The 11,943-nt window shown below is 52.2% G+C and overlaps 1 protein-coding gene across 4 annotated transcripts in view; it reads right to left on the bottom strand.

Moving 5' to 3' along the window:
• LEF1 (lymphoid enhancer binding factor 1) overlaps window positions 1–1,097 on the bottom strand; it is a 70,960-nt gene extending 69,863 nt beyond the window's left edge. For all 4 annotated transcript variants that reach the window (XM_054161706.1, XM_054161713.1, XM_054161692.1 and 1 more), the window contains exon 1: window positions 665–1,097. In XM_054161706.1, coding sequence (XP_054017681.1) covers window positions 665–874 — 210 coding nt within the window. In that variant the 5' untranslated portion in view covers window positions 875–1,097. The remainder of the gene's footprint in view (window positions 1–664) is intronic.
• Window positions 1,098–11,943: the final 10,846 nt, after the last annotated feature.

Below are 11,943 nucleotides of genomic sequence, written 5' to 3' on the forward strand. Positions count from 1 at the left end.
ATTCTGCAATTATTCGGGAAATATTTGAAGCTTCGGCAGCCCAAACACTCTTTGTAAAAAAGATACCAAAGACAATAATGAAAATCAGCTTGCCGTTATTAGCAGATCTTTAGGAATAAGATCAAAAACAACAGGGAGGAGGGGGAAAAAGGAAAAAATAATCCCGGGAAAAAAAAAAAAAAAAAAAAAAGGGCAGGTTACCCATTTGCCCTGAAGTTGTTGTACTGTCGGGAATTTCTTCCCAGTTTTATGCAAATCCCTTAAAGAGTCTAGGGCTATTGCCCCGACCCCGCTGATTTTACGGAGGAAATTTCACGGCTGCTTGAAGTCTAATATCGCACGGTCGGGGGACTCCAGGAACTTTTTCGTCCTGGACCGAAGCGCGGAGGGGGCCGCCTCCCCACCCCCATCCCCATCCCATCGAGGGGATCGGGGCCCGCTGCTCGCCGCCCCTCTGGAAACAGGAATTCGGTCGGGATGTGCTTTTTAGGTTTTGGTTTTTTTTTTTTTTAAAGGGGAAATTCGTAAGCCAAGGGTTCCCCTGGTGCCCGGCCGAAGTTCGCTCCCTCCCTCCATCCCTCCCGGCGCCGGCGGCAGCGTCCGGAGCTCGTCGGCAGCCCGCAGCAGCTCCGCGCTGCCCCGCGGAGCCCCCGCGGCCGCGCACCTCGTGCCCGTTGGCGCCGGGGGCGATCTCGGACTCGTTGACGAGGGACGACTTGATGTCGGCCAGATCGCCCTCCTCCTCGGGGTGGCTGATCTCGGCGAAGATCTTCTCCTTCTGGGGGTCCCCTTCGTCCTTGAAGGGGATCATCTCGTCGGTGGCACAGAGCTCCGGGTCCCCCCCACCACCCCCGGCCCCCGGCAGCTGCGGCATCCTCACGGCAGCGCGGCGTCTGCTGCGGCCGCCGGCCCGCCGCGGGAAGGGGAGCGGGAGCGGGAGGAGCAGCGGGGGGAGGAGAAGGAGGTGGAGGAGGAGGAGAAGAAGGAGGAGGAGAGAGGAGGAGAAATAGGAGAGAAGAAGGAAAAATCCCGTGAAGTCCTCGGGGTTCCTCTCGGCAGCTGGAGACCCCCGCCCGCCCCCTCGGGGCCGAGGTACCCCCACTCCCTCACGGCACTGGCCCCGCCGCGCCCTACGTTCCCAACGAGTCGAAATAGCCCCGCGTGTGTTCCGCCTGCCTCCGGGGACCGCGCTGCGGCCCCTCCCCTCAGGAGGCCAGTCCCTCCCCATCCACCCCCCGGGGCCCGGGCTCACCCTGGGGGTGAGGGGACGCGGAGGGGAGCGGAGCCCGCCCCAGTTTCGTCTCCGAGTGAAGTTGCCGCCACCCGGGCGGGCCCGAGTTAAAATGGCTTGGGGGGGGGGGGAGGGGGGAGAAGCGGTGGGAGGCGGATACAGGGAGGAGATGCCCCGGGGGACGAGGATGGCGGGGGGCGAGGACGGCGCTGCCCGTGGCATGCACCCACCGGGCCTTTGTCCGCCGCTTCGCCCGCCGCTCCGGGCACGGCTGGGCTCGACTCGGCGGCACCGCGGGGGAGGAACACGGAGCAGGGGACCGAGACAGAAACAATCTCGGGAGGGGATGAAGCGGGAGGGGAGCCTCCCCTATGATTCCCTCCGCGCCCGCGGGCAGAGAAAAAAAGTTGTGGCCGCGGCGCCTCTTTGCCCCCGGCTGCCCCCGCTCTCAGCACCCTGTGCGGGGTCGCTCTATCGTAGCCAGCGGGCGCAGAGCCCCGCGGGGAGCGGCGGTGCAACTTCAGCATCACCCCCACCCGCCTTCCATCCTCCCTCCTTCCGTCGGCGGGGCGGGGCGGGGGCGTCGGAGATGAAAGGAGCCGCCGCTGTGACTGACACCCGAGTCGGGGCGGAGGCGGCGGGGGCGGAGAGGGGGCGAGGGGCGGCTATAGAAGGGGGGTGGGGGAGCGGGTACGGGGCTGCCCCAGGGCAAACTTTGCTTATGCTGCGGCGAGGTGCCTCTGTATGTGTGTCTGTGCGCCTCACCGGGGATCTGCACTGGGGCACTGATGTTCCCCAGCCAGGAGCAGGGCACAGACACTGGCCGCATCCTCCGACAGACAGACCTTCTGTTTTAGGTCTACTTTGTTGTTAGTTACCCCTTTGGGTGGCATTAGGGGGTGTGTGCTGAGGCCACATGGCTAGGGGCAGCGGGGCGAGCGTGCGAGGATTTGGACGAAAGGCAGAATTAACATATTGTCATTAAATGCGAGGGGAGAAACCGACCGGGGTGGGTGAGCTGGTCGCGGTTTTAAGTCAGCGAATGGAGTAGGAGCAGTACGCTAGTATCACCCCACTGCGCCATCCCACGTTTCCCTCGGATGTGCTGCCCCGTTAGCCCCCGGGTGACATGGCATCGCCACGGTGCCCGGCACTAGCACGTTAAAAAAACTCCAAACTATCCCAACAAAAGCGTCGGGACCCACAGCTTCTTGTATTTGGCGGATGCGGCGGGCGCACATTTCGCAGGAAACAACTTCCCACGATTTTGGCATCGGAAAAGTGCGCTTCGTGCTTTGCTCACGCCCCGCGAGTTCGCTAAACCTGCAGGCTTCGGGAGATGGAGAAAAGGGACCATGTGGACGCTCAATCCGTTTTCAGCAGCTGCAGGTCCCGGTGCGGCGGTGCGGCGGGGGATGAGCGCTGAGCCCGGCTGCCCGCACCGCCGCTCCTGCTTCGGCATAGTTGCCCGACAACGAGTAATTAAAATCCAGCTGAGCAATGAGACCCGCCAAGCCCCGGGAAAGGGAGCGGAAAGCGGGAGATGGACTTGTCAAGTCAGACAAGTATGAGAAATAATCGAGAAAGAAAGAAAGAATCAGACATGTAAACCCTGGGAAGGGGTTTATCTGTGCAGCGGTACCCCAGCGGAGATCACACACTGCCCCACCCCCCAGTCTCCCGAAGGTGGCTGGAGCGGCGAGTGGGGAAGCGGCCGTTTGGGAAAACCGGCAACTCGGGATCGGTTTGCAAGCGTAGATGCCGCCGCATCCCTCCCGCCCCTCTTCCCTTCCCGACGCTCGGAGCCACCGAGCACCTGGGCCGAGGGAAGGTAACCCCGGACCGGTCACCTTTGAGATAAAGAAAAACGTACGGCGACGGGCACCGGGGCAGGCAATGGGGGGGATCTCCACCGGAGGAGCCGGCGCCGCGGCCACCCGTCTGTACCATTACCGGCTCCCTCTGGAAGAGCAGTCTCCCCCCACCTCCGCAGTCCCGGGGTCTCCCCCTTCGTGTGGGCTGGAGTTTTTCTTGGATTTTTTTTTGGTGGAAAGGACCGGGGTGGGGGCGGCGGGGCGGTGTGTGGGGGGGAGGTGGAGACAGTAATGATTTATGACATGAGGATAAACTCAGGAAACCTCAACTCCAGCTCCAGATTTGACTGGAGACAACACAAAGCTGTCGCTTTTTCTGGCAGTTCGTGGGGCTGAGGAGGGGGATATGGACAGGGGGTTCATGGCCCGGGGTGGAGGTGGGGAGAACCGCGCGGTGCCCCCGGCAGGACCCCGTTGCGCCGGGAGCGCGCCCACCGCCGTGCACGCTAGCTGCCGATACCCGGGCTCTGCACCGCAACCGTGCGCCGTACTGCTTTAGCAGGGTCTGTTTGTGCAATTAGGTGGGGTTTTTCTTTTCATTGTACTGTTGGTTTATATTTTCTCGTGTTTCGTTTGTGTGGGTTTTTGTTTGTTTTGGTGGGATTTTTTGGGGGGGGGAGGGTGTCTGTTTGGTTTTGGTTTGTTTTCTTTGATATTTTTTTTTCCATTTTGGACGAGTATGCATTTTAGTTTTTTGGTCATTTGCAAGGGTTTGGGTCGTTTAGAGTTCCTTCCTTCCTTCCTTCCTTCCTTCCTTCCTTCCTTCCTTCCTTCCTTCCTTCCTTCCTTCCTTCCTTCCTTCCTTCCTTCCTTCCTTCCTTCCTTCCTTCCTTCCTTCCTTCCTTCCTTCCTTCCTTCCTTCCTTCCTTCCTTCCTTCCTTCCTTCCTTCCTTCCTTCCTTCCTTCCTTCCTTCCTTCCTTCTCCTTTTTAAAATTTTTTAAAAATATTTTTTCTATTTTTTTTCTCTTTTTCTTTATTGTTTGTTTTGGGGGTTGAGTTGGCTTTCTTTTCCTTTATTTTTTGCTTTCTTGCATTTCATGGTTGAAGGGGTCCACAACTCCAGCACTCAACCCGACGGCCAGCCGGGCTCTCTAGTCCACTGGTGGGAGGGGAAAGTGGAAGGGGAAACGCACCGTCGGCAGTGGCTGGACGAGTATCCTGCTGTCGGGGCAGCCAGATGATCCCCGCAGACTTTCAGGGGGAGCTGACCGGGAAGGGTCCCAAGGACGACAGCCACCACCCGCCCCCCCGGGGCGCAATAAGCAGGGGGATGGGGGGCCGGGCCGGGCCACCCTCGTATGCGAAGCGCCGTCCGCCGCCGGCACCCCCCTGTACCGGGGAGGGCGGGAGCGGGGCGGGGCGGCGGTGGCTTTGATGTCCCGCCGGCGGCTCCTTTCATGCCCCCCCCTTATCCTCCCTCCGAGCCCTTTGTGTGACTAAATTTGGCAGGAGGATGGAGGCGAGCCAGGGCGCCCACGTGTGCGCCCAGCTCCCAGCTGAGCGGGCCAGGGTTTTCTTCCGGGTAAGGAGACAGCGGGGGAGATCAAAGAGTTTGGGGAACTGGAGACGGAATGTGCAGTGGAAATAAAATAAAAATTAAAGGAAAAAAAAAAAAGGAATAATGCAAAAAGAAAACAAGAAAGAAAAAAAATCCCCACAACCAAACCAAAAAAATCAAAAAGCACCTCCTCTGGCTTGGCCGCATGCCAGCCCGGAGGCACGGGGGAAGCGCCGTGCACATGGTGGGGCACGGACCGGCTGGAGGAGATAGTTGTTGTTTTTTTCCCGCGAGGGGAAGAAAAATGAATTAGAAGCGAAAAAAATAAAATATATTGTTAAAAAGGGGATTGCAGCTATTTTATGAGAGAGGGAAAAACCCCAAACCAAACAAACGCACCAACAAAACCAAACGCCTTTTGTTTAAAACCACCGGGCTGTGCAGCTCTGCCTGGGAGAGCCGCCCGACGGCTTGTCCCTGTGCCCGGTCCGGCCGGGGCTGAGCGCCCCCCCGGGGGGAGGGAAACGCCTTTGGAAGGGAAAAGGCCCCCCTCCTCCCGACCCGAGAGGCCACTGCTAGTTTGGAGGGAGTCTTTCATGGCAAACCCCGGGGGAAAATGTCGAGGGTGGCCCCTCGAGGGGTGGGTGTGCTGCGGGGTGGGAGCTCTTTACGGCACTCCCCGCTGTGCCCGTCGGCTCCCTTGTGGGACAGGCTTGCAGCCTGCTGCTGAGGTGCACCCCGACAGTTTTTGAGCTGTGAGATGCACAGGTGGCAGAGCTGGGGTGCGGGAGGGGAGCCCCGCGGTTGTGGGGGGCACACCACAGCACTGTGCACCCTGCTAGCTCCAGCTCCATGGGGATGGCCACCCACCTCTTAGCTCCTCCTGCTCCTCCAGGACTACAAAGCACAAAAAGTGGATGTAGGATTTCAAATCCCTCAAACCAAACTTCTGCAGTCTTTTCAAGGCAATGTGACCAAACAATTCACGTTCCCTGGGTGAGTGTTTGCCACTCTGTGTAGATGACATCCCTGATTTATGTGCAGATTGAATATATAGGCTGAACCCCCAAACTCCTGAAGCAAATAAATCCTTCTCCATCAGGATGTGGGGTGAGCAGGGATGCAACTATTAACCCTGGGGTCTGCAGTATTATCACTGATGTCTCCTGCATGCACTGCGGCTGCACATAGTACTGCTGGGAAGTCAGCAGGGAAGTCAGCAGGGTATGTGAATGTGCTTAGAAATATGAACCTGTTCCTCACCTCTAAAACAAGGATAATTCTTCTAAACTTCTTTTTCATCCTCTGAGAATAAATGCAATGCTATGCATAAGATGCTTGCTGCCCTCTGACAAATGCCATAGGAAAAGCTATAACTGACAGATCTGAATGTGTTTTGAGCAAAACCCAAAGTGCCCTCATGCTTGTGTTGTATCAGACAGACAGTGCCTTTGGCAGTGTAGTCCATTTCCACTGTTTTTACAAGCACAGGGGCCAAACAGCTGCTGTGGCTTGGATTTTGGTCTAGGTTTGGATTACAGACACTGTGGCCTACAGCCCCATGACACATCCAGCTTCTCATTGGCCTGTGGTGGTCTCCAGATGTTGCTGGGTCACTGGGGTCACACAGTATCACAGAGTAGCTGGGGTTGGAAGGGACCTCTGAAGATCATCTAGTCCAACCCCCTTGCTAGAGCTGGATCACCCAGAGTAAATCACACAGCAATGTGTACAGGCGGGTTTGGAATGCCTCCAGAGATGGAGGCTCCACAAACTCTCCAGGCAGCTTGGGTCATGAGTGATGAAGCAGTGATGCCAGTCCCTGGCAGCCTCAGGATGCTGTGGGGAGGATTTCTTGCCATGTGTATCATTATTTCCTTCATGGTGGCTGAAAGGGCTTCCTTCTGACAGTCCATGGTTGAGTCAAATCAAGAAGATGTTATGGAGTGAAGGGAACAGCTCTCTATTTGCTCCATATTTGTGCACTGGATGAAGGGAAAAACAAAGGGAATAATGTGTGCTGGTTTTGAAAACTGTTATTAGGAGTCTATGAATCACAGAAACATAGAATGGCCTGGGTTGGAAGGGACCTCCAAAGGACATCTAGTCCAACCCCTTCTGTGGTAAGCAGGGGCATCCTCAACTAGATCAGGTTGTCCAGACCCCTGTCAAGCCTTGAATATCTCCAGGGATGGAGCTCCAACCACCTCTCTGGGCAACCCATTCCAATGTTCCACTACCCTCATGGTAAAGAACTTGTTCCTAACATCCAGTCTAAATCTACCCTTCTCCAGTTTGAAGCCATTGCCCCTTGTCCTATCACCACAGGCCTTTGTAAACAGTCTGTCTCCATTCTTCTTGTTGGCCCCCTTGAGGGTCTCCCCAGAACCTTCTCTTCTCCAGGCTGAGCAACCAATGAAATGAGGACTCATCTTTTAAAATGCTAACAAAGGGCATCCTGGCTGTATTGCTAGCAGCTATATCAAAGAGTAACCGCACTTCTCATTTAAAGCTACTTTGAAGGAGATCACATGTAATAGGTATTAGGATATTAAGAGTGTGTATGTGCTTCTTTTTTTTTTTTGTGCTTTTTAATTTACACATCAAGCTTTCCAGTTCTGGGATGCCATTAATGTTCTTAGCCCAGAATTACTCTGTTTAAAGAGCCAGGTTTTCTTAGCCCTTGCAACAACACAGGCTTTATGAGATTTGAGTGGGCAAATCTCACTAGCACGTTTGCACTGTAAGAACTTTTGTTTAGAGTAAGGCTTTGGTGGCTCAGATCTCACAAATACATTATCTTATTTTGAGATTAACATAGCTAGCAGTTCAGGAGCTGCTTTCTTCTCCATTCTTCAAGTATGAGATAAAATACAGGGAAAGTAGCAAGGTTTGCTCGATAAATGTTGACACGGAGTAGCTCACAAACTAACCCTTACATCAAGAAGTGGTGCCACTGCAGGATTATTTCTGATGACTCATCAGATCAGATAATCCACAGCCTGTGGATGAAAGGGCAGGCAGGACTCAGAGTCAGAACCAAACCCAGAAAGCCACGCATGGGAGAACGTAAAATATGAGGTTAATGCTGTATTGAAGGTAAAAACTGAAAAGAGCACAGCAACATGCTGCCCCCCAGCAGGGATTTTTAGGTTGAGATTTTTGAAAGGACTGAAGAGATGTTCAAAGGGAGTAGAGTACTACATCCCTGAGGGGCCTTTGAAAATCCTAACTTTATAGTTTTGTTGGACACTACACTTCTGAGACATTCTGGCTGAAGAAGTGTGTTTTAATTGCAGAGTAGCAGTTTTGGCCATTTACATCAACATTTCCCACTTTCTTAGAGGGGAGGGGGAAGTTCTGCTTCTGAATAAATAAATGTTAAATGTTAAATGTTAAATGTGACCCTGAACAGATGAGATTTTCTCCATCCCTGACATCCAGGGCAGTGTCTGTGGGCAGGTTTTCAAAGGCCTCTCTGGCTGAGCCCTGCTTCTGCTCCTCAGAAGTGCTGGTGCATCTCACACCTTTTGGATACCCCAGGGAAAAGCACTGAGGGGCTTTTGCCAGGGGTTTTGTGCAAGCATTTTTGGAATTCTTACACTAAAAATGTGTCTTTCTATTGGTACTAGCATGTGCAGTGCAAAATCAGTATCTGTAGCCCCAGAAGTATGTGAGGTGCTTTGTGGAGGAGTCATCCTTCTACAGAAGCCCTTGGCATGGCTATTGTCAGGACTGTTTTAGAATACAGCATAAAACAATTGATTTACTCTGCCAAACTCATAATGAACACGCAGAGCTGACTGTGCCTTTCCTTCCAGCTTTGGAAATGGTGACCATTCCCTTTTGGTGCTCCCAAACAAATCAAAGCATCTTGTAATCCCTTGCTTTTTTTTTTTTTTTTTTTTTTTTTTTAAGTGACAGTAGTCTTCTGTGCCCTGACAAATATTGCCGGCAGAAGCCTGGTAGCTCCAGACAAGGTCCTTTGAAAAAGGTGGGAGGGGAGGGAGGCACCGTGGGCAGCTTTCCAGCGGCAGCTGTGCACTAATGGCATGGGAGTGTGGGAGGCTTCTCCGGGGTTAGTAAGACAGTTCAGCAATGCAGTGAATGTGTGCTCCCTTTTCATTCTCTGACCTCTGTCTGACCAAGTTCGTTGCCCAGACGCAGCTGGACGAGGAGGGGGAGCAGCAGCTGGGCTGTTCCAGTGATCTTGATGCGCTCCCAGAAATGTGCGGCACTCCCCTGGGGGAAGCGTTTGAAGCAAGTAACGAGGTGGCAAATTTTCCTTCTCACTGAGGAAGTTATTTGGATGTATTTTGAAGGGCTATCTCTCTCTTGCCAGGGAACTAACTACCATTAGTTTGCCTGACAGAGGTATTGAGTGGTAACAGCTGAATGCTAGTCAAAGGCAGTGGCGTTTGCTAGGGAAGCGCCAGAAGACGACAATTAGGAGGTTGCAGAATTCTGGGCTATTGATCAGGTCCTTGTCATCTCAGCACCACAGCTTTATGCTTTTGGGTTTGGTGATGATCTAAAAGTGCACATCTCCAGAGTGACTGGAAGGCAGAGAGGCATTTGGGGACAGCAGTTAGGGCTCACGTTTTAATGAAGAGTGAGGTCAGTCCAAGTTGCAGCTGGCTGCTTCACCATTAGCTGTATTCTCCTCGTGTGTGATGTTCACACTTTGACAACCCAGCCCCACCTGCAGGACTTTTGCTCGTATCCCGTTACTTCCTTCAGCCTTAGAGAGCCTTTCTGAGGTTCTGAATCGGAAGCCCAAACCACCTGTTCTCCCAGACCATGGTCACAGTGGCTCATGAGAACCCTGCCAAGGAGAATGAAGTGTTTGGATGTGTTCCTGAGTGGCCTACCCTGAATGGTCCCACTTTGCACATGAATTGGACTCAATGATTTCCGGAGGTCTCTTCCAACCCTTAGCATTCTATGATTCTAGATTCTAATGGTCCCTCTGTCTCATTACTCTTCTCTAGCAAGGCAGGATCCATGCTCCTTATTAAACAGGGCTTATTCCCAGGAGAACTGAGCACCCACAACTCTGACTGAACTCAGCAGGAACTGCAAGCGGTCCAAAAGACTCAGGCCGAAATGATGAATGGATTCAGAAAAGGATTAGGCAAATTCATTTTGGCTATGGAAGATGACCAGCTGGATACAACCTCCAGCTTAAGAAGTCTCTGAACCTCCAATTGGAGGCAGTCCTGCTGGACACATGAAGGTAATGCAGCAGAGAAGTGCCAAGTGGGACATCAAAATCTGCAGAAACGAACTCAAATGTGTGCTGTGATGCTGCAATCTGATCTAACTTAAAATGAGGTTTAACGTATCAGTCACATCCACAAATTCTCTGGACAACCTGTTCTAGTGTCTCACCACCCACAGTAAAGAACTTCCTAATGTCTAATCTAAATCTACCCTGTTCTAGTTTAAAACCATTGCCCCTTATCCTATCAGCACATAAATAAAAAGTCCCTCTCCATCTTTCTTGTAGGCCTCGCTCGGGTACTGGAAGGCTGCTATAAGGTCTTCTCAGAGCTTTCTCTTTTCCAGGCTGAACAGATCAAACTCCCGCAGCCTGTCCTTGTAGGAGAGATGTTCCAGCCCTCTCACCATCTTTGTGGGCCTCCTCTGGACTCTCTCCAACAGATCTGTGTCCTTCTTGTGTTGGGGGCTCCAGAACTGGACACAGTACTCCGGGTGGGGTCTCACCAGAGCTGAGTAGAGCAGCAGAGTCACCTCCCTTGAACTGCTGGCCATGCATCTTTTGACGCAGTCCAGGATACAGTTGGCTTTTTGGGCTGCCAACACATATTGCTGGCCCATGTCAAGTACCTCCTCAACCAGCACCCTCCAAATCCTTCCCTGCAAAACCATCATAACAAAAAAAAAAAAATTACAGATAATTAGCAAATTTGGATTTGAATGGGATTTAATTTTATTTGTGATATATTATTTTGACTTCCAGTGAACCTTGAATACAACAAAACATCTTCTTATGTTGAGATCTCTTCTTTTCTTCTTAGACACCCTGCATTTAACTCTGGTGCAGGCATAGGATTCACCAGATTATTTTACATTAGAAGACTGCTGCTATCTTTAGCGAGAGCAATTAAAGCAAAGGGGCTGCAGGCCAAAGCACCAGAGCTGTATAAGGATAGCAGAAGCTGCAGATTAAGCTATATATTAATTACCCACTTCCCTACTTGGAGCTATGAACAGTGAATTCTTGAATTTCATGTTGCATTTTTAAGGTGGTTCACTAAACCCAAGGCATCAGGAGGTTTTTGTATATAGATATTAAAATGGTGGTGCTTTAGGAAGGACTGTGGTAGACTCCAGAGGCAGATCCAGAGGAAGGGTGCAGAGCAGCTTTTGGGGGTGTTCAGGTTCATTGCTTTATGCAAGCTCTTGCCCAGGGTTGCACAGCTGATTTTATTTCACCTGCACCCTAAGCTGTGCTGGTGGATTTATGTTATGGATCTGAATGAAGGTCTGATTTGGGCAAGAATGTCACCCTGGCTGCTCCCCTCCCCAGATTATGGGGTGTGCAAGATGGTCTCTGAATTAGCAAGTCTTTGTCCCAGCTTTGGATGAAGCTTCTATATTTGAACTTCCTTGAATTATTTTCAACTAGGGAAATAAATTATCATTTGGCTTCTTCTCATCTCTTGGAAGCTCCCTGTCACCTCAGCCACACTTTTGTGTCGCTTTTTATTGCTGCACACCCTCCTTGTGAACTCTCCCCCCATCTGGGGAAGCCTGCAACATCTCCTGGGAGCTGCTGCTAATTTCAAGCCAGGCACCAGGCTGGCTGCCTTGTGCCCAACACCCAGGCAGGGGAGGGGATCCTGTTAGTGTTACTTTGCTCAGTTGATCTGGATCTTGTAAAACATATGTCCCTTCAAAAGTACTGACTCTGACCTGGGAAACATGTGGCCCTTCATAAGCCTTTTCAAAGGGAGTTTGTCTCATCTGCTGTGTCATTTAGGCCCCCACATTAAATGTAACTCAATGTGGAGCAATGCCTGCAACTATTGTGCTTGGGACAACATCTGCATGTCAGGTCAGCAGAGCTTTGCCTAAATGCAAGAACCATCCCATGCTTTGTTTCCTCAGCCCAGGACGTGTTCCTGTGTGATTTACTTCAGGGGGGTTGGACTACATGATCTTCAGAGGTCCCTTCCAACCCCTGACATTCTGTTATTCTGTGAAATACTTGGTGAATAGAATAATAGAATCATTTTGGTTGGAAAAGACCTTCAAGATCACCGAGTCCAACCAATAATCCAAGTCCATCGCTAAGCCATATGCCCAAAGAGGA

This window comes from Dryobates pubescens, chromosome 1 (genome assembly GCF_014839835.1).
Source record: "Dryobates pubescens isolate bDryPub1 chromosome 1, bDryPub1.pri, whole genome shotgun sequence".
Lineage (NCBI taxonomy): Eukaryota > Metazoa > Chordata > Aves > Piciformes > Picidae > Dryobates > Dryobates pubescens.